The sequence below is a fragment of the Nuphar pumila genome, chromosome 16 (genome assembly GCF_984573655.1).
Source record: "Nuphar pumila chromosome 16, dmNupPumi1.hap1.1, whole genome shotgun sequence".
NCBI classification, from domain to species: Eukaryota; Viridiplantae; Streptophyta; class Magnoliopsida; order Nymphaeales; family Nymphaeaceae; genus Nuphar; species Nuphar pumila.
This window is the reverse complement of record NC_143264.1, coordinates 65280471-65302013: the sequence shown is the minus strand read 5'-3', so window position 1 is coordinate 65302013 and position 21543 is coordinate 65280471. Positions and strand designations below refer to the sequence as shown.

Sequence of the window (21543 nt, the reverse complement as noted above, 5' to 3'; positions counted from 1 at the left end):
GCCCTCAACAAGGCGAAAACTTGAGAATTCCAAGATCTTCCTAAAGGTAAGAAAACAATAAGGTGTAGATGGGTATTTAAGGTAAAAACTAAGAGCGACGGATCTCTCGAGAGATATAAAACTTGGTTAGTTGCTAAGGGCTATAGTGAATAATACAGGATTGACTATAATCAAGAATACATGATTGACTATGAAGAAACATTTGCCCCTGTGGCCCGAATGGTCACTGTCAGATGCCTCATCACTGTTGCTTCAATTAACAAATGAAACATCTATCAAATGGATGTTAAAAACACCTTTTTAAATGGTGATCTAAACGAAGGAGTATATATGGATGCTTTGCCAGGAATGGAGACTCCCAAAGGAAATGTGCTTTGTCTTCGAAAAACACTCTATGGTCTAAAACAAGTTCCCAAGGCTTGGTATGATAGATTTAATTCTGTAATGTTAGAAAATGGACTCTCATCCTGTTTAACTGACACTGCTTTATTTGTTAGAAAAACCAATGCATGGATAATAATACTGCTTTTATATGTAGATGATATGCTAATAACTGGAAGTGATACTAAAGGAGTTAAAAACATAAAATCAATTTTAAAGGATAAATTTGAGATGTCTGACTTGAGATTTCTAACCTATTTTTTTGGTATTGAAGTGACATACTCCCATAGAGGGTATTTTTTATCTCAAACTAAGCTTGCCTCTGAGATTCTTGACAGGTCAGGTATTGCAGATGATAAAGTTTGTGAAACTCCTACTATAGTAGGAGCCAAAATGAAAATTGATGATGACATTCTCTTCACATATCCCACTCCCTACAAACAACTTTTGGGATTGTTAATGTATCTAAGTATTACTAGACCAGATATTTCTCATGCAGTTCATGCTGCAAGCCAGTTTCAACATGCACCAACATCTGTTCACATAAGTGCTATTTTGCGGATTATCAGATACATAAAGGGCACATTAAATAAGGGAGTATTTTTATCCTTTTCCTCTAAATTGGAATTAATTGCTTATACTGACTCTGACTGTGGAGGTGACCCAAATAATCGTCACTTTACCACTAGTTTTTGTGTGTTTTTAGGAGACTCGCTGATTTCGTGGAAATGTAAGAAGCAATAAAAAGTGTCTTTATCCTTTACCAAAGCTGAATATCAAGCCATGACAACTACAACCATGGAAATTGTATGAATTCATCAACTATTAGAAGACATGGGGATCAATGTAGAAGGGCCCACCAAGCTATGCTGTGATAACAAGAGTGTAATTTCATGAGCGGACTAAACACATTGAGATGAACTGTCACTATGTTCGAGAAGCATATCTGAAAGGAGTCATAGATCTTTCGTATGTAACTTCAGAATATCAGTTGACAAATTTCTTTACCAAAGCACTTTGTTCTCCGTGGTTCAACTTTCTTCTTGGCAAACTTTTAGTCTTCATGCCCTAAGTTTGAGGGGGGGTGTTAAATTGTAATACCAAATCATTGTAATTCTATATTATATATATATAGGAAGATACATGCACATATATATTTCATATATATATATACATGTATCTACCGATATATAAAAATATATATATATATATATATATATTTATTTCTTGTAATAGTCATAGGGGTATTTTAGTCATTTTGCACATATTCATATTATTGAATGTGTTGTAATTATTTTTCTTTTATTTATATTTTTTTTCTTTTTAAAATTTTATGATATCGTGTACCTTGGGGAGCCCACCCTCTAGTCGTTGGGCCCCTCCAACGGTCACATTTATGATCGTTGGAGGGGCTCCAACGACTAGAAGTAGAGCCCCTCCAAGGTCACCACTTCTCTATTTAAAGGGGCTCTCCCCTTATGTATTTTTATGGCTTTGAGACAAAGCCCAAGCATTATCTAATAAAGTTTTTCCATTCCTTTTTATGTCTTAGTGCATTTGTGAGATATTGTGGGTTGTGCCTTTGTGCACAAGTGTTCTAAGAGTTCTTATTGTGCATTTGTGCACACTTTTTTTATCAAGAACTTTGTGTCTTGATTGTAGTGTCTTTTTTAAAGACACTTATACAAGATCATCTCTACGACATGAACATGAAGGAGACATCAAAAAATCTAAAATAAAACATAACCAATTAATGATCAAATAAAAATTTATGCATACACATATTCAACAACAAATCTACACACACATAACAAACTCAACTAATAAAAAAAAGAAAAAAATCAAGCAAGAAACTTAGTTGTAAAAGGAAAATATGCAACACATTCAAATATATAGCACATTCAATGCATAAAACATGCATCATTCAATATAAGTATTTTACCTATGCATAATTCAAATTACTAAAAAACAACATAAGTGCATTCAATTCTAAAATAGTCCAATCCAAACTGATATATTTTTAAAGGGTAAGGGTGAAAGAACCCCAATAAGTTTACAATATCAAAAAGACATGAATCAACAAACAAGCTAGTCCAAAACTCTCCACTCTAATGAATCTAATCCTTGGATGATGAACTTGTAAGTCAATCGTCATCATCCAAATCATCTTCATGAATATATTGGTCTTCTTCTTCAATTTCTGTAGGATTAGTTTCTTCCTCTTCTTTTTCCATCCTCGCCACCTTCTTTCCTTTGTTCAATCTCTTTTTCTTTATGCCTTGTGTAGTATGAGTTTTTGGGCTCGCCCATGCCTCGACGCTCCAAATGCCTTATCAACAAGAGATCATGTAAGTGAAGTGTCATTTTCAAAGACCACCTCATCTTCACTTGGCCACTCATCTTTTTCATTGGCTTCTCTTAAGATGATGGGGTTGATGAGATCTCCTTTGCTCATTCACTCTTCATATATTCACTTCAATTATATTGCATAAAAATCAAATCATTCAACTTCTTATGCAAAAGTCAGTTTCTTTTCTTTGTATAAATCTAAAAAAAAATATAAAGTTAAAAGATATACAAATTAACAAATATTTTTTAGTAGCAAATAATAGTTTACTGCTTCAAAAATACTCCAATTACATTTGCAAATGGAAGCACTACATGTGAGGCCTAAGATCCAAACACTAAAGGTTTGGAGATGGGGACAACCAATGCCAAAGGAAATCCACCATTCCACTTTAAAGGAAAAATATCAAATTAGATGTAATTAAAGTATAAAAGTTATAAAAATAATGCAAAACTAAAGTTATATGAAATATGATCAACTTACTTGCCCAATACACTTTTCTCTTCTTCTTTGCTAACTCCATTCCAAAAGGCCAATTGGCAGTTACTTAGTTTATAAGTTGGTGGGCTAGTTCACTTTGATCCTCTTCACTTTGAACATGACGGTTAATGTAATCATACAAACCTTTTTTGATCTCTTTATTTAACTTGATATTTGCATACTTATAATATATAGATGGATTCAGATGTAAGCATGTTGCATGCAAAAGTTTATGCAATTAATGACACCATCTTCTATTAATTATGTCCAAAATTGGGCCATATCTTTCATCATCATTATGCAAATTTACTAATAGTAACAAAATTGAAAGTAATCATTATAAAAACTAAGTTAAAACTTAAAAATAAAATTTACACTTGATAGAATACAAAAAACTTAAATTATATATTTATTTGTTCCTTTGCACGGTCCATTTTTTAGTATATATAACTCATAGCAGTTTTTTCATCACCGACAACCATTCAAAGCACATCAATTAAAGGAGACATTGTTTTAATAATGTGACTCACCTCCTTCCGAAATTTTATGCTCAAAACTATACTTTCACATCTTCTACCAACATAATCAATTAAAATTATCAGTGCATGCTTTCAATGTTTCACAAAAAAAATCCCAAAAGCAAAGTAACACACACACATATATAAGCATGTTTTCATCATTTCACAAAACAAATCACGCAAACACACTCAAGTATATATAATTATATGTATACAAAAAATAATAGAATATATATAATAATAATAAATAACTAAACTGCCCTCGTGTCTAGGTGGGGGCAGCTTAGTTGCCCACTAGGCACCTTAGTCAACAAAATTGGTACCTTTTAAGGTACCCACCTAGGAATTGCAAAGCCTAAGCATTTTACTTATGCCTAGACTGACTAGGTGGACTAGTTGGTGTCTAGTCAGGGCTTTTGACTACATAGGACACAACACTTGGACACTTCATGGACACAGACAATATTGTGTCGATAACTTTATCTATTTCCTTTTATGATCCTATTTACTTGTTACATATTCACTTGAGTTCTTTTTCTTTTAAAATTTGTCATCAATTACATTATATTTCAATTTCAACTTAGTTTCATTGTTTAATGTTCCTAATTATAGTGACTTAGACACATATACATACATCTATGTGAGTGTACAACCATATCCTGTGTCCTAATTTTGAAAATTACCATATCGTACCAAGCGCATCCGCATCGTCTTCTATTCCTACATCCATATCCATGTGACATGATATACATGTTTGGTTTAGTAGCATAGTCATCTATATCTTTCAAGGTAATTTCTCACCGAGGGTTTTTCTCGGAGAGATTTTCAAAAGTTCGTTTTCTCGAGGGTTTAAAAAATTGAAAAAATATAAATAAATAATAAAAAAGATAAGAAAATAATAAGTCTTGCATTAATTTGTTGCAAAATATAAAAAAACAAGTTTTTAAAAGGTTGCAAAATATAAAAGAAACAAAAAGAAATAGAAAATGTAAGCATAAGATATAAAAAATGAGTTTTCCCCCAAAATATCATGATATTATCCCGATATTTTGAGTTTTGGTGATATTTTGAAAATATCGTGATATATTGCCAATAATATTGGCTGACTTTACATCACCGATATTATCGTGATATTTTCAGAATATCGGTGATATTGATGACACTGTTATTTCAAACCGGCCCTTGCGTTAGATGTAGAGATTTTCTAGGCGTTGAAAAATCAATGACCTACAATATGCCTTTCAACACTCAAAAAATCTTATTTTTACGTTGAAAAAATGCAATCCAAAGGTTGGTTCCTACTATTTTGATCATGTTGAACACATTCGTGGGCTCTAATTTAGTCAACAGGACTGCCCTATGAGTTTCAGCTAGGGCGTTCAGAACCGAAGAGTGTAACCAACATATTCCCCTATATATATATGTATGTGATAGTATACTAACATTGTTAATCAATCACATGAACAACACATGCACAGAGTAAAATTAATAGTTTCTAAACAGTTTTATCTCCTAAACATGTAAACACTTAAAAAGACAATAGTTACAAGTATTTTTTGCAAAATCTAAACCTGATATATGTTTACTATTGTTTATTTTAAAAAATCTTGCTTTGGATTTAATTAATTTAACCAAAAAATTTGATATTTTCATTGTCAAGTTTTAATTGATCTTTTATCACTCTAAAAACACATCTCGCTACCGTTTGGATGACACCCAAAACCCAGTTTTAAACTGGGTTTTGTGCCCAAAAAGAAAGTTTTGCTAAAACTTGGTTAAATGAAAAAAGCCCCCCACACCCTGCCAAACACTCTCAACTCTCTCTCTCTCTCTCTCTCTCTCTCTCTCTCTCTCTCTCTCTTACAGTCTGGCTTGAAGCCGGTCATTGGCCAGAAAGTGGCCAGACTGGTACCGCCTTGCAAGGCGGTACTAGACGGGCATGTTCCTGCTGGTGACGGGCCGGAAATTTCTTTTTTTTTTTTTCATTTTTCAAAATTGGTGGTGGCTGGCAGGCTTGGGATCGCCTGGCACAGGCAACCCCAGGCTGGCCGGAAAATGGTCGGCCAACCATTTTTTTGACCTGGCCCGGCCATTTTCCGACTAGCCATAGGCTAGCCCTTTATTTTTGGTTTTTTTTTTCATAGTTTAATGGCCGACCGGCATTGGTCGGGAAATGGCAATCCTTTTTTTTTGGTTTTTTTTTTGTTGGGTTGGTTTTTGGCAAACCAGGTTTGCCTCTCCCCTGTATTCCAAACAGGGCCCTAAACATGAAAAGTTCTTAATCTAAATTCTAAAGCCTATTTTCTGCTAATTAACTTATATAGAATATCTATGTAAATTCAGATTAAGCAAACACAAGCAGTTTTTGTTTTAAGCCATTTAGGATGGGATAATACTATTTAGGACCTACATACTACTACTCTCTCTTTCTCTCTCATATATATATATATATATGAAAAGTACATCTAAATTCTAAAGCTTATTTTAAATAACTTATATTAGAAATACATGTAAATTCAGATTAAGCGAACACATACACAGTTGATGTTTTAATCCATTTAGGATGGGATAAGACTATTTAGGACCTACATACTACTACTACTCTCTCTCTCTCTCTCTATATATATATATATCACTGTCACTGATATCGGCAATATTTTGAAAATATCGTGAGAAATACCGAAAGGTAGCCGATATTTTCAAAATATTGCCATAAGACAAAATATCGCGATATTATCACAATATTTTTGGGAAAAAATTTTATTTATTTATTTTAAGTTTGCATTTCCTATTTTTTTGTTTCTTTTATATTTTAAAACCTTTAAAACATGTTTCTTTATATTTTTTGGCAGAAAAATAATGCAAAACTTATTATTTTCTTGGATTTTTGTTGTTATTTATATTTTTTTTCAAAATTTTAAACTCCCGAGATATCCTGAGATTTATCAACTTTTGAAAATCTCTCTGAGAAATTACCTTTAACGATACAGGTGGCTATGATATTATATATAACATAGCCCAGGGCCCGGGCAACCTTTCTCGGCCCAGTCATGCCAAATCTCGACTGATTTGGTCAACTTGTGACTCATTTGATAATTTGACAAGTAGAAAATCCCTGTGCAAAAGTGCATGCCAAAAATCTACATGTTCTAAATTCGTGCAAAAGGATATGGATGTGAAGGAAAGTGTGGGGCAAAGGTAAAGGTCATGGTAAAAGTGAAGTAAAGGAAATGATAAATTATAATTTTATCCACTTACCCATCTGTGGCCGATGGTTGAAAATAGTTTTTTTGAAGGAACGATGGTTGATAATAGTTAAATTGATGAAAGTATGTTAAAGGATAAATGTGTTCTCTAACATCTTGAAAGTTGAAACACAGCCATGTATTCTCAATAATGACAATTGAGGTGGTTTTTATATTTATGCTATAAGTTGAGGACCTTTTGGAAAAAACCTACATATAAAATTCTATAAAATTTAAAATCAATTCATCACAAGCAGTGGCAGATGGGCCATAGGCCGCAAGGGTAACAAGTGTCAAGCATATAACAATGCCACCCATTTTCATTTCATGGAAGTGCCTGGGAGAGGAAAGGGCTGTAGGTTTAATGAGGTTATCAAGCTGCTAATGAGCCCATTCTGAAGCTGAAGCTCCACTCATTTAAATAAACAAGCCACAAGTCAGACTTCAGCTCCACACATGTAAAATTACACTAGCTTCCTTAGCCTGAGCCTCTTTCAAGAGGCTTGGCTCGTTGTCTACCTGTGCATGTTTCATGGATCCCACATGTATGCAGAAGGGGTTGCTATGATGGCTTCAAAGTATTGTTTGCACTTTCAGGATCTAAATTAGATTAGCTGTTGCAAGAATGAAAAAAAATTGCAAGATTATCTCAGACAAGTAGTAAAAGAGCTCTCTTTCTTTTTTTGGGAATAGGCCAAATTGACACTCACACTGCTCCAATGAGGATATGAGTTTCAGTAGATGCTGATATTGATAGCTTGTGTTGATCCATGATCCTTTGACTCAAAGGGGATGTATAATTGTTTCCGCTTCTAATAGTGTGATAAAATCATAGTCACAGATATCTGTCTCGGTTATATCTCGGCAAGGCAATTTCTAGTGATAATATAGGTTTAGTTGATAAATCTCATGGTTCGGGGCTTAACAATTTTTAAAAATATAAAATAACAGAAATAAGTAAGAAAATAACATGTTTAGATAATAAAATACACATGTAATAAAAGAAATAAGTAAAATATATAAAAGAAACAAGAAAAACATACTTAAAATATAGAAAACAAGTAAAAAAGTAAGTAATTGATAAGTAATGTGATGTTATCATGGTAGTATCTGTAATGAAATGGTGGTCTTCAACAAATGTACAAATAACTCACAAACAAGTGTCTATTGGAGACACTACAAGCATGACCCTTGAAAGGGTATAAAAGGAAGAACACTTGAAAAATAAATAATACTTTATTCATGAACAAAATGCTTAAGAAGCATGGTTGTTTACATTGAAGGGGTTCACCCCTATATATACAAAAAAGTGGGAGAGAGGAGAGCTCATTTTGAGCTCTCCAAAAGAGACGTTGGATTCCAACGTCTCTTAATATAGCTGTTGGACTACAGTCCAACAACATTTATTATTATAGCTGTTGGACTATAGTCCAACAACATTTATTATAGCTGTTGGACTACAGTCCAACAGCTATTTGCACAGTCAAGTTCCAACTGGATCAAATATCTAGTTTCTATTGAACTAGATGCTAAAAAAGAAAATAAAGAAAAATAAAAAAAAAGAAAATAATAAAAGAAAATATAATAATATTAAATAATATATATATATATATATATATATATATATATATATATATATATATATATATTACAGATTACATTTTAACACTCCCCCTCAAACTTACGGTACAATGAGCGAAAGTTTGTCTAAGAGGAAGTGAAATCTGGGAGCAGCGAGAGGCTTGGTGAAGAAGTCTGCTAATTGATATTCTGATGTAACATATGACAGATCAATGGTTCCATGTAAATATTCCTCTCTGAAATAGTGACAGTCCATCTCAATGTGTTTAGTGCACTCATGGAATGTCCGGTTGCTTGCAATGTAGATCGCACTTTTGTTGTCACAACACATCTTTGAAGCTTGCGTTGCTTTAGCTCCCATATCCGCTAGCAATCGTCTGAGCCGAACAACCTCCATAGTGGTAGTTGCTATGGCTCTGTATTCAGCTTCGGTGGAGGAAAGAGAGACTTTCTGCTGCTTCTTGCACCTCCATGAAATTAAGGTTTCACCTAGGAACACACAAAAACCAGTAGTTGAGTGTCTATTATTGGGATCACCTCCCCAGTCAGCATCAGTATATGCAATTAAATTTAATGAAGATGAAACAGACAAGAAGAGTCCTCGTGAAAGAGAGGATTTTAAGTATCTAATAATACGCAAAATCGCTCCCATGTGCACGGAGGTGGGAGCATGCTGAAACTGACTGACTGTATGAACCTCATGAGTTATATCTGGCCTGGTAATGGAAAGATAAGAAAGAGCTCCAACAAGCTGTCTATAAGGAGTAGGATCATCAAGAAGTTCTTCATCATCAATTTTCATTTTAACATTGACAACTTCTGGAGTGTCTACTTTCTTATCATCTGTAATTCCAGACCTGGAAACGATATCAAGAGCAAATTTAGATTGAGATATCAAATACCCCCGAGGGGAATAAGCAACTTCAATGCCTAAAAAATATCTTAATAAACCTAAGTCAGTCATTTCAAAGTGAGTTTTAAGAAGAGATTTGATATTTGCAACTCCCTGTTTGTCGCCTCCGGTCTCCGGTGATGATCATATCGTCCACATAGAGAAGAAGAATAATGATGCCTGCATCAGATTTCTTAACAAACAAAGCAGTGTCAGTTAAACAAGGTTGAAAACCAATATCAAGCATAACATGACTAAATCGGTCATACCAAGCTTTTGGAGCCTGTTTAAGACCATAAAGAGCTTTTTCTAGACGAAGAGCTTTACCCTTAGGGATACTAATACCAGGTGGGGCTTCCATGTATACTTCTTCAACGAGATTCCCATTCAGGAAAGCATTTTTGACATCTAATTGAAAGATAAGCCATGTTCTAATGGAGGCCAAGGCTATTAAAGTTCTAACAGTGGTCATACGGGCCACAGGAGCAAATGTTTCTTCATAATCGATGTCATACTCTTGGCCATATCCTTTTGCTACTAAACGGGCCTTATATCTTTCCAAGGTCCCATCACTTTTGGTTTTGACTTTGTATACCCACCTACAACCTATTGGTTTTGACTTTTCTAGTGCATCCAATTCTATTTTCATGGCTTCTATCCATTCTATATGATTTTTTGCTTGAGAATAGGATGATGGTTCAACATATGATTGTATTAATGTAATGGTGGCCCTATACGTGGGTGAAAAAGATTCATAAGACACAAATTTTTCTGGAGGTTTAGAGATTCTAGACGTTCTTCTAGGTGAGACTTCAGAGTATTTTTGTAATGCACATGGAAGATTTTGCTCTCTACGTCTTGAATATTGTAGACTAACATCCCTATGGATTTGCTCTTCATTATCATCATTTTCAACAACAATAGGACTTTGATCATTGTCAAAGTCACATCCAACATCACATTCATTGGATTTTGAAATTGGATCAATTAAAAACGAGTATTCAGTGACATCCTTGGATTTTTCAAATTCAAAGAAGCTTTCTTTTTCCAAAAAAGATACATTTCTTGACACATATAATTTGTCATTTTGAAAATCGAAACACCTGTAGCCTTTTTGATTATCAGCATATCCTAAAAAGGCACATGGGATTGCACTAGGAGAGAGTTTGTCATTTCTGTTGGTGAAAACAAAACATTTGCATCCAAAGACTCTTAATCTAGAATAATCTGGAGTTAAGTTAACAAGCTTTTCTATTGGAGTTGTATTCTTTAATGAGGAAGATGGCATCCTATTAATGAGGTAGGTGGCAGTTAGGACCGCTTCAGCCCAAAAACTTTTTGGAACTTGATTTGCAATTAGCAATGTCCTAATAGTTTCCATAATGTGCCGATGTTTGCGTTCGGCTAGGCCATTCTGTTGTGGAGTGTGTGGACATGATCTTTGATATGTAATACCATGTAAATTGAGATAGTCTTTGAATTCGTTGGACATAAATTCTCCCCCTGAATCAGTGCAAAAAATAGAAATATCATTTTGAAACTTATTTTTAACCATTTTATGAAATATTTGGAAGTTAGCAAAGACATCAGATTTATGTTTAAGAAAATAAATCCAAGTATGTCTAGAAAAGTCATCAACAAAAATGACATAATATGTATAACCACCTTTGGAAATTGCTGGTGCGGGGCCCCAAACATCCGAATGTATTAACTCAAGTGGTCGTGAGGAAACAAAAGTTCTACTAAGAAATGATAACCTTTTCATTTTGCCAAGAATGCAGTCTTTACAAGAAAAATTTTCAGAATTACAAAATTTTTCCAAACTTGGAAAATATTGAATTTTAGACATATGAGGATGACCAAGCCTTTTGTGCCATAAATCCAATTCTAATTTCTGAATATTATAACAAAATGCATTCTTGGGTAATTCCAAAAAGTCCATGTAATAAAGTCCTCCTTCTCTATGGCCTTCCCCAATCAGCTTCCCTGACTGGCGATCCTGTACCCAACAACCATGAGAAGAGAAGGAGATATTACATCCATAATCAGATATTTGCGAGACAGATAAGAGATTCAAATTAAGTTTAGGGATATATCTAACTTCTGGGATAAAAAATCTTTTGGATTTTTGAAGATTTTCAAAACATCCTATTCCTTTTACTTTGAAAGATGTGCCATCGGCTGTAAAAACCTTCGACACACTTGAGTTATTTTTAAGACATTCGGATAAACTATTAACATTTGGGGTCATATGAAAAGAAGCACCAGAATCTAAAAGCCAAGGAAAGTTACCTGGACCGGAGAAAGATGCAACTGCCGCTCCAGTTGAGGCTTCGGTTGAGGAAGATACCCCTTTGAGAAGAGGTTGAAGGATTTCCATCAATTGAGCCATAGACACAGGTGCATCTTGATCTTTTGACTCAGATGCAACTCTTTTTTCTTCTCTTCTTTTTAACTTTGGACATTGAGGCCTATAGTGCCCCGGTTCATGACAATGATGACAAATAACTTTTCTTTTATCAAAGTCGCCGTTTTGCCTTCCAAAATGAGGCGGCTTGTAAGTACGAGTATGATTCCCCGGTCTAGATACAGCTAAAACGGAGTCATCATCAACTTTTAGAGTACTTTTTCTAAGTCTATTTTCCTCCATAGTGAGCTCTTCTATAGTATCAACAATAGAAGGAATTTTTCCACGATGTAAAAGGGCCGATTTGGTGGATTCAAACTCCGGCCTTAGGCCATTCACAAATTGATAGAAATGTTCCATATCGAGTTGATTTTGGCGAAGCTCGATGTCTTCGGCACAATGCCATTTGGGCTCAAGAAGAGCCAACTCTTCCCAAAGTTCGGACAACTCATTATAATATTCTCGAATAGTTTTATCTTTTTGAGTCATTGTCCGAACTTTATCTTGTAAATTGCATACATGTGCAATATCTTTAAGGGAATACATGTTTTTGAGGTATTCCCAAGCCTTATCGGCATGCTCAAACTTAGCTAGACTAGAGCATTTTTTAATGTCTATGCTATTGATGAGCCATGACATAATTTTTGCATGCCCTATCCTCCATTCTTTCCATTTCTTTTCATAAGTGTCTAACGCCTTACTCTTCTCTTCTTCCGTTAGAGGAACCTCTTTATCACCCTCTTTCTTGGTAAGAGATAGTTTAGGTTCCAAATCGGAACCATCCACTATACCCCATAAACCTTTTCCCCAAATGTGGTGCTTCATAATCGAAGCCCACATTACATAGTTAGTATCATTTAGCTTCATAGGAATGATGGTGATCTTATCATTGTCATCCATCTTTTACAAGGGTAAGAGAGGAATAAATAGGAGGAGAGAGAGAGAGAAAAATAAAAAGAAAAGAAAAAGAGTAGACAAAAGAATAAGAGAGGATACAAAACCAATTTTTTTTGTAGCACAAGTTCGCCTTTCTTCAAACAAATCTTCTTGAGCCAAGAACAAGGTGATGAAACACCTTTTGTAAATGTGGCACGGAAATCGAGGTGGAAGCACTTCAAGATCTAAGGATGGTGGTCTTCAACAAATGTACAAATAACTCACAAACAAGTGTCTATTGGAGACACTACAAGCATGACCCTTGAAAGGGTATAAAAGGAAGAACACTTGAAAAATAAATAATACTTTATTCATGAACAAAATGCTTAAGAAGCATGGTTGTTTACATTGAAGGGGTTCACCCCTATATATACAAAAAAGTGGGAGAGAGGAGAGCTCATTTTGAGCTCTCCAAAAGAGACGTTGGATTCCAACGTCTCTTAATATAGCTGTTGGACTACAGTCCAACAACATTTATTATTATAGCTGTTGGAATGTAATCCAACAGCATTTATTATAGCTGTTGGACTACAGTCCAACAGCTATTTGCACAGTCAAGTTCCAACAGGAACTTGACTGGATCAAATATCTAGTTTCTATTGAACTAGATGCTAAAAAAGAAAATAAAGAAAAATAAAAAAAAGAAAATAATAAAAGAAAATATAATAATATTAAATATTAAATAATATATATATATATATATATATATATATATTACAGATTACATTTTAACAGTATCGTGCTATTATTGCTATAATATTGCAATATATATAAATTTCTGATATTTTCAAAATATTGTGATATTTTGCCTTTAATATTGTTTTATGAATTTATAGTGATATTATCACTATATTTTCAAAATATCGCCTGTATTTGTAACTATGGATAAAATGCACTAAATTATTGTGTAAGCATGTCTATGGTTATTTTGTTGCTCAATAAAGATGCAATTTTATGTGTTTTAGTTTTTAGCAAATTTATTTTTGTTTGTTTAATTGGCCATCCATGGATAGGATGTGCAGTCTCCTAAACCTTTGCCTTGGGTATCCATAAACTTTGTTGATTTTTAACTGATGTTGTAAAAAGCATATCATAATGTTATAACAGGCTTACCATTTACATCCTATCATATCATAAAATGCATAAAGAAAAAGGATTTTAAAATTGGTCAGAAAATTAAAAAGCTAAAAGTATAAAACTTAGATTTTTCTGAAAAGTCAATAACAGAGGAAAAACATACACAAGAAAAAATGACAATATCAAGGAGGCCTAATTATGGAATAAATTGAACATGTAATACATAATCTCATAAAGAGGACAACTATAATTTTACAAATATAGGCTGATACCATCTACTTGAACCATAGTCACAGATATCGCCGATATTTTGAAAATATTGCGATATTAGCGCGATGCAATGGCAAACCGATATTAAAGGTAAAATATCGTGATATTTTCAAAATATCAGGAATTTATATATATCGCGATAATATCGGGACAATATCAAATATCTTCTGTTTTTTTATTTTTTACATTTTAAATATGTTTTTCTTCTTTCTTTTACATTTTTTACTTATTTATTTTATTATTTATGTATTTTTTTCTAAACATGATATTTTCTTACTTTTTTTGTTATTTTTTTATATTTTTTAAGCCCCTATGTTTTCCCGAGATTGATCACCAAACCTATATTATCGCAGGAAATAGCTCGGCAAGATATAGCCGATACCGATATTTGTGACTATGACTTGAACACATTGTCAAAGTTTAACTCTGGTCCCACATAATTGTTAATCCCACATAATTGTTAGTTTTTTCATTGGTCTGTGCTTTAATTTCATCCTGTAGCTGCCTCCAATTGCCATCCTCATCAAGAACCATTTTTTAGTCCTTGGTTTGTTTTCCATCTAAATTATTATCTATTTGTTGTTATGCAAGAATATTTTTGTTATTGTGTTTAGTAAATGTAACTTTCTGCTGTATAGATTTGTTTTTTTTCTTCATTTTCTTGGTAGGTGTTGAACTGATGTTTGAATTCAAAGTGCAGTATTTTCTGGTAGATGGTGAAACATTTTTGGTTTCTAGTGGCTTCTCTATTCTCATGTCTTGCACATTCTCTTACAATTGTCAGACTGGTAGTACAATGTGTGCATGTTCTGCACATTTTCCATTACACAGCTTTTGGTTTTATTTATGCCTAATTTTACTAATTTATACAATTCAGGTGACATCCATGGTCAATATTCTGATTTGTTGAGGCTTTTCGATTATGGTAGATTACCTCCCGAAGCCAATTACTTGTTTCTAGGGGATTATGTTGATCGAGGCAAGCAAAGCTTAGAGACAATATGTCTTCTCCTTGCATATAAAATCAAGTACCCAGAGAACTTCTTTCTTTTGAGGGGTAACCATGAATGTGCTTCTATAAACCGTATATATGGATTTTATGATGAGTGTAAGCGGAGATTTAATGTCCGATTGTGGAAAGTTTTCACAGACTGTTTCAACTTCCTGCCTGTAGCTGCTCTAATTGATGAAAAAATACTCTGCATGCATGGCGGTCTTTCCCCTGATCTGAATAATTTAGATCAGATTAGAAATTTAAGTCGTCCAACCGATGTCCCCGACACTGGCTTGCTGTGTGATCTTTTGTGGTCTGATCCAAGTAAAGATGTCCAGGGATGGGGAATGAATGATAGGGGTGTCTCCTATACCTTTGGCCCTGATAAGGTTTCGGAGTTTCTGCAGAAGCATGATCTTGATCTTATTTGTCGTGCTCACCAGGTATGACCTATCAAATTTTAATGTCTCTAGTGCACTTTAAATTGGGTCTGAAAATCTGCTGGTGTGTTTTTAATATTTGCAGGTTGTGGAGGATGGTTATGAATTCTTTGCTGACAGACAGCTTGTAACAATATTCTCAGCACCCAACTATTGTGGTGAATTTGATAATGCTGGCGCTATGATGAGTGTAGATGAAACTCTAATGTGCTCTTTTCAAATACTAAAGCCTGCAGAAAAGAAATTAAAGTTTCCTTACGGAAATTTAACTGCTACTACAGCAAAACCTGGAACTCCAACTTGAGTCAAGGTATGCTCATTAGTCATTATTGTTTACTTTATTTATATACTCTATGGATGTTTGTCATTGCATATTAGGGTAGTTCAACTTTCTATTGTTATGTGATATTTTTTTCTTTTTCAATATATGGTGACTATGCCTTCAATAACCACCTGATAAATTGCTGGGCTCTGTTATGTTTTGTTTCTCCTTTCTTCTGACTTTGTTTGGAATTCTCTGTGTTTGTTATCTTGCAAGAGACATATGGCTCATCTTGATTTCTTTGTTAAGCAGCTTATACAAGATGCTTAATGAAAATAATTTGGCATAAAAAATATCTAAAATAATATGATATCATGATGCTCCCAAGGACTGAATTAAAAAAAGTAAAATAAGGGAAGCTAAGTCTCTGGTCAAAGGCCAACTGCTACTCCTCCCAACATTCTTGTTGGGTTTATCCAACTTTTCTTTTTCAGCACCACCTATCTTTTCCATGTTATGTTCTCATATTTCTGGTTTTATGTTCTTTATAGCGGCATGAGAATGATAGAATTGTCTGCGATCATGGACATGTACCTTTACATCATTTTCCTTTGTGGCATGGCTTGATGACTTTTGTTTACTACCATGATTCTGTTTTATGAAAGTAAGCATTATATTGCAGGTTAATATCAAAATGCTGCCTACACATACACACGTATATATATATATATATATATATATATTGTAAACACTTACCAGTGCTTTTTGCTTGATGTTCTGACTTTATATAATGAATTTTACTTGATGTTAATGGCATATCTATATTTAGTTGATCTTAATGCTTAAACTTTTTGTTGTATTCTATGATTTTTCTAAATGTTTATTATTTTTGTGAATTTTTTTATTTGTTACAAAATTTTTAAGTGTTCTTTTGCCTGTATTTTATGATACGATGCAATATGATACAGTACAATGCACCCATATCCACGACACTTCTGCTACGGGTTCCAATATGATTTTTACATTGCGTAGAAGATATTTATTATTTACCTCTTGGAAGAAAGCTTGTGGATTGAAAATGGGTTTATATCCTCAAATTGGAGGTGAACAGCTCCAAGTAATACTATGAAGCTAGACCAGTGGCCAAAGGTTATAATCAGTTCCACATGAAACATTTGCTCTAATTGCATAATTGACCTTAATAAGGGTTTGTATAACTTTGGCAACTCGGGTAGGTTCTTCACCAATTAGACATGAAAAGTGCTTTCCTTCACTAAAACCTAATGTTGTATATGTCTTTCTCTCTTGGACTTGATCTTTGAAAGGAAGGGGTGTGTAAGTTGAAAGTGGCCATCTTGTATTGGAGCAATCTGTACAAGCATGGCTTGAAAGAGGCCATCTTGAATTGGAGCAATCTGTACAAGCATGGTTTGAGAGGTTCAAGCTAACTACTATTCAATTTGGGTATGAAAAAGTGATAGTGATCATACACTTCTTTATAAAGAGAAATGAGAAAATATCTATTCTAATCTTGCCTGTAGATGACATTGCAATCACAAGGGATGATCAAATAGAGATCATGAGGCTAAAGAGGTATTACATGAAGTCTTTGACATTAGACCTTGGGTCGCTATCTTTTAGGAATTGGTATGGAGTATACTTGTCACAAAGGTAATAATCACTTGATTTTTTGAAAGACAAGGATGCTATGATGCAAGAGCTTGGGTAGCCTGATTGGGCAAAGTCATTAACTAAATCTTAATAATGATGAAATTATGAAGATGTTGGAAGTCATCATAGGCTGGTAAGCTTATCCATCTTACTTAGGGAGGTAAATGGTTCGGATTTGGGTTTGATCTAGCTATTACCAAGTCTGACTTAATCGGCCCAGTATTTACACTTAATCGGGTCAGGTTTTAATCAGATTTGGGTTCGAGTTTGAATGCAAAACTTAATACCAAACCCGCCTAATGGACTCAGAATTAGGTTGGCTATTGGGTTGCACCCAAACCATTTACATCCCTAATCTTACTATCATTAGAGCTGGTATTGCTTATGTTGTTGGTGTCAGTCTGATTTATGCAATTGCTTGCTCTTGCAGACATGAATGTTGTATATCGCATCTTTTTGGTACTTTAAGCAGAATTTTGGAAAAAGGATATTGTATGCAAATCATGGAGATTATGAGATTGAAATAGTTACAAATGCTAATATACAAGTTCATTGGAGAGCCCCAAGGGGTTTGGTGTAGTGGGATGGGGCCTAGGTGGCTAGGTGGGTGGTTTAGGTTCAAATCCCATGAGCGTCACTCCCTGCGCAAGCCAAAGCGCGATGACTTCTTGGGGGCGAGGGGTAAGTCCTCAGAGTTTTACGCTGCCAGAACAATGTGTGTAAGTTTGGCAGGCAGAGCCAGTGCAACTAGGTCTATGTGTAATGAAATACAAAAAGAACAATTATGGGCCTTACAAACACACAAAAGCTGTGAAGAAACAAGGACCGCTTATGGGTCAAATACAAGCATAAAACCACAAATGGGCAAGACAAAGAGCATAAAAAATATAGGATGAAACAAGCATGAAAATATAAGGGGATTCATCCCCTATTTATATACAAGTGTTAAAATGTAATATATATATATATATATATATATATATATATATATATATATATATATATTTGCAAAACCATATAATGGTTAAATTGTCTTTTTCTTTTCTTCACACATTCATTTTTAGATATGCTCTTTCTATTTCCTTTTTTTTTGTATTTTGTCTTTTCTTATTTTTTTATTCTTCATTTTTTTTTGTAAGCCATTGAGGGGCCCACAATTATAGACGTTGGGCCCCTCCAACAGTTCATAATGTGACCGTTGGAGGGGCTCCAACGTCTATATGTGGAGCCCCTCCAAGGGTCTCCTCTTGTATAAATAAGGGTTCATCTCCTTTATATTATTTAAGCTTTTGGGAAAAGCTCTCTTAACATTCAATAAAGATTCCATTTTATTTTTATGCCTTTGTACATTTGTAATCTTTTGGAAGTGTTCATCTTGTGCCTTTATACACACTTTTTCAAGAGTTCATCTTGTGCCTTTGTGCACACATCACACGTTAAGAACTTAGTGCTTTTGTGGACATAGTCTCTTTGAAGACATCTTCACATGGTATCAGAGCTTGGTCTCTAGAAGAATAGCTCGGATATTGCGTCATCATGGCGGTCACCTCGAAGAACGTGTTCATTCCTCTTTTTCGTTCTTTTGGCTTGAAAAGCTATTGCAAACTATTTTAAGTGAAGCGCAATACATTAAGTAAGCTCAAAGAAAACCCGTTGTGGTAAGATTTCAAATTTAGAAGACTTTCTTTCTCATAAAAGCATCTCTATGGGAGAAAAGGATTCTCATTTTCCCCTCGGATTCAAACTCAATGGGTCCAACTATCATGTTTGGCTTGGCAATATGGAAGCTCATATTAAAGGAAAAGGACTTTGGGGCTATGTCAAAGGTACGATTCCCGAACCCGAACAAAAAATCACTGTAGTTGAAAAAGGTGAAATTAAGGTTCTTGATGGGGAAGAAAGAGAGAAAGCCTTTGAAGAATATAACAAAAAACATGAAGAATGAGAAATGAAGAATTACAAAATCCTTTCATGGTTTTTTTCCATGGTGGAGACAAGGATAAATGCCAATATTTTGAAGTTTAAAAAGGCATTTCAAATTTGGGATTATCTTGAGAGGATGTATACCTTAAGACAACTATCCCATAAATATTACCTTAAAAAAAGGGCATTAACTCTTCAACAAAGGGAAATGTCCATTAGAGAATATTTTGCTGAACTATCATCCATTTGAGATGAGTGTGCACTCTTTGAACCAAAATGGAGTGGAGAAGCTATTGAGTTACGATACAAGCGATTAGAACAAGATCACTTATTCAACTTTTTGAATGGGCTTAGACCTGAATTCGAGCAAACTAGATCTTATCTTTTATCTTTTTTTACATCTCCACCTCTAGAAGACATTCTTACTAAATTAAGTGAAGAAGAAACTAGATTGGGAATAAACAAAACCAATCAAAGTGTGTTGGCCGTTCCTTCAACAAAAGATGAAAATGAAGAAGCTTATGTCGTTTCTATATCGGGGAATAACTTGAAAACATATAAACCTCCTGATTTTAATAAATTTAAAAATTAAGGAGTAAGAGAAGATGGTGGTCAAATGTTGGCCAAAATGGAAGGTACCAAAGAAGAGATTATGATAAAATTATTTGCCATTTTTGCAAAGAATCAGGCCACATTAAATTGGTTTGTCCAAAATGGAAGAAAAAAGTGGCCATGTGTTCAACATTTCAATCACATAAGGAGGAGGGTCCATCTACTTCCAACAATTGAGCACTATCACTAAGTCAAATTATGGAAGCTCTTCAACCTCTTCTCAAGGGATCCATTTTCGGGGCCGCCATTTCCACCTTCTCTCCTTCCAGTAAGACTTCTTGGCTTTTAGATTCGGGTGCCTCATTTAATATGACTCCAAATATTTTTGCTCTTTTCGAATACATAAAAACTATATCTTCTTTTGTTTGAACCGCAGATGGAGCTTTTCTTGAAATCAAAGGGATTGAAAATTTTGAAAATCAATGATTTTTTATTTCTAAAATTAGATTTATACCTAATTTAAATTTGCTTTCGGTTTCTCAACTATCAGACTATGGGTGTGATATCAAATTCTCATCAAATAAATGTTGGATACAGGATCGTCGGTCCAGAAAGTTGATTGGGGAAGGCTCTAGGAAAGAAGATCTATATTACATAGAATTTCTTCAAATTCAAAAGCACTTTTTTTGTAACATTGCCCAACATAAAGATATAAATGTTTGGCATAAGCGTCTTGGGCATCCCAATATTGCCAAGCTTTCTTATTTGCATTTTAAGATTTATGTAAAAACGACTTCAATTATAATAATTGTATTCTTGGAAAAATGAGAAGCTTGCCTTTTGAACAAAGAACTATGTTTACAACTAAACCGTTTGAAATTGTGCATTCGGATGTATGGGGGCCGATACCCATTATATCTAAAGGAGGATTTTCTTTTTATGTCATTTTTGTCGATGATTATTCTAGATATTGTTGGATATATTTTCTTAATAATAAACATGAGACTTTTTCGTCTTTTAAGACCTATAACATGATGATCAAAAATCAATTTAATGGCAAGTTAAAGATTCTTAGTACCAATTCCGGAGGAGAATATCTCTTAAATGATTTTAAGAACTATCTTGAGATTAATGGAATTATCCATAAAAAGTCATGTCCCAAAACACCTCAACAAAATGGCTTAGCTGAAAGAAAGCATAGACATATAGTTGAAACCACGAGGACTTTGCTTATTTCTTAAAAAATTCCTAAAGGGTTTTGGGCCGAGGCGGCTCTTGCATCCGTTTATCTTATAAACCCACCTTCATTCAAAGAATTTGAATAAACTATCGCCTTCTAAAATTATGTATCAAAAGGAGCCCGATTATAATAAACTAAGAATTTTTTGGTGCAAATGTTTTATTCTTACTGACAAAAATGAATAACTTTCACCAAAATCCATTCCTTGTGCATTTCTTAGATATTCGAAAACACAAAAGGGATTTAGGTGTTATGATATTAAAAATGATAAACTATATGTTTCTAGAAATGTAACCTTTTTAGAAAATGTTAGTGGTTTTAAAGATT

General features: G+C 34.0%; 1 protein-coding gene across 1 annotated transcript in view; it reads left to right on the top strand.

Annotated features, from left to right (window-relative positions):
• Positions 1–21543, top strand: part of LOC149813385 (serine/threonine-protein phosphatase PP1-like) — a 61285-nt gene that overhangs the window by 5620 nt on the left and 34122 nt on the right. The window contains exons 2-3 of the mRNA XM_089990783.1: positions 15012–15571; positions 15654–15878. Coding sequence (XP_089846909.1) covers positions 15012–15571; positions 15654–15872 — 779 coding nt within the window. The 3' untranslated portion in view covers positions 15873–15878. The remainder of the gene's footprint in view (positions 1–15011; positions 15572–15653; positions 15879–21543) is intronic.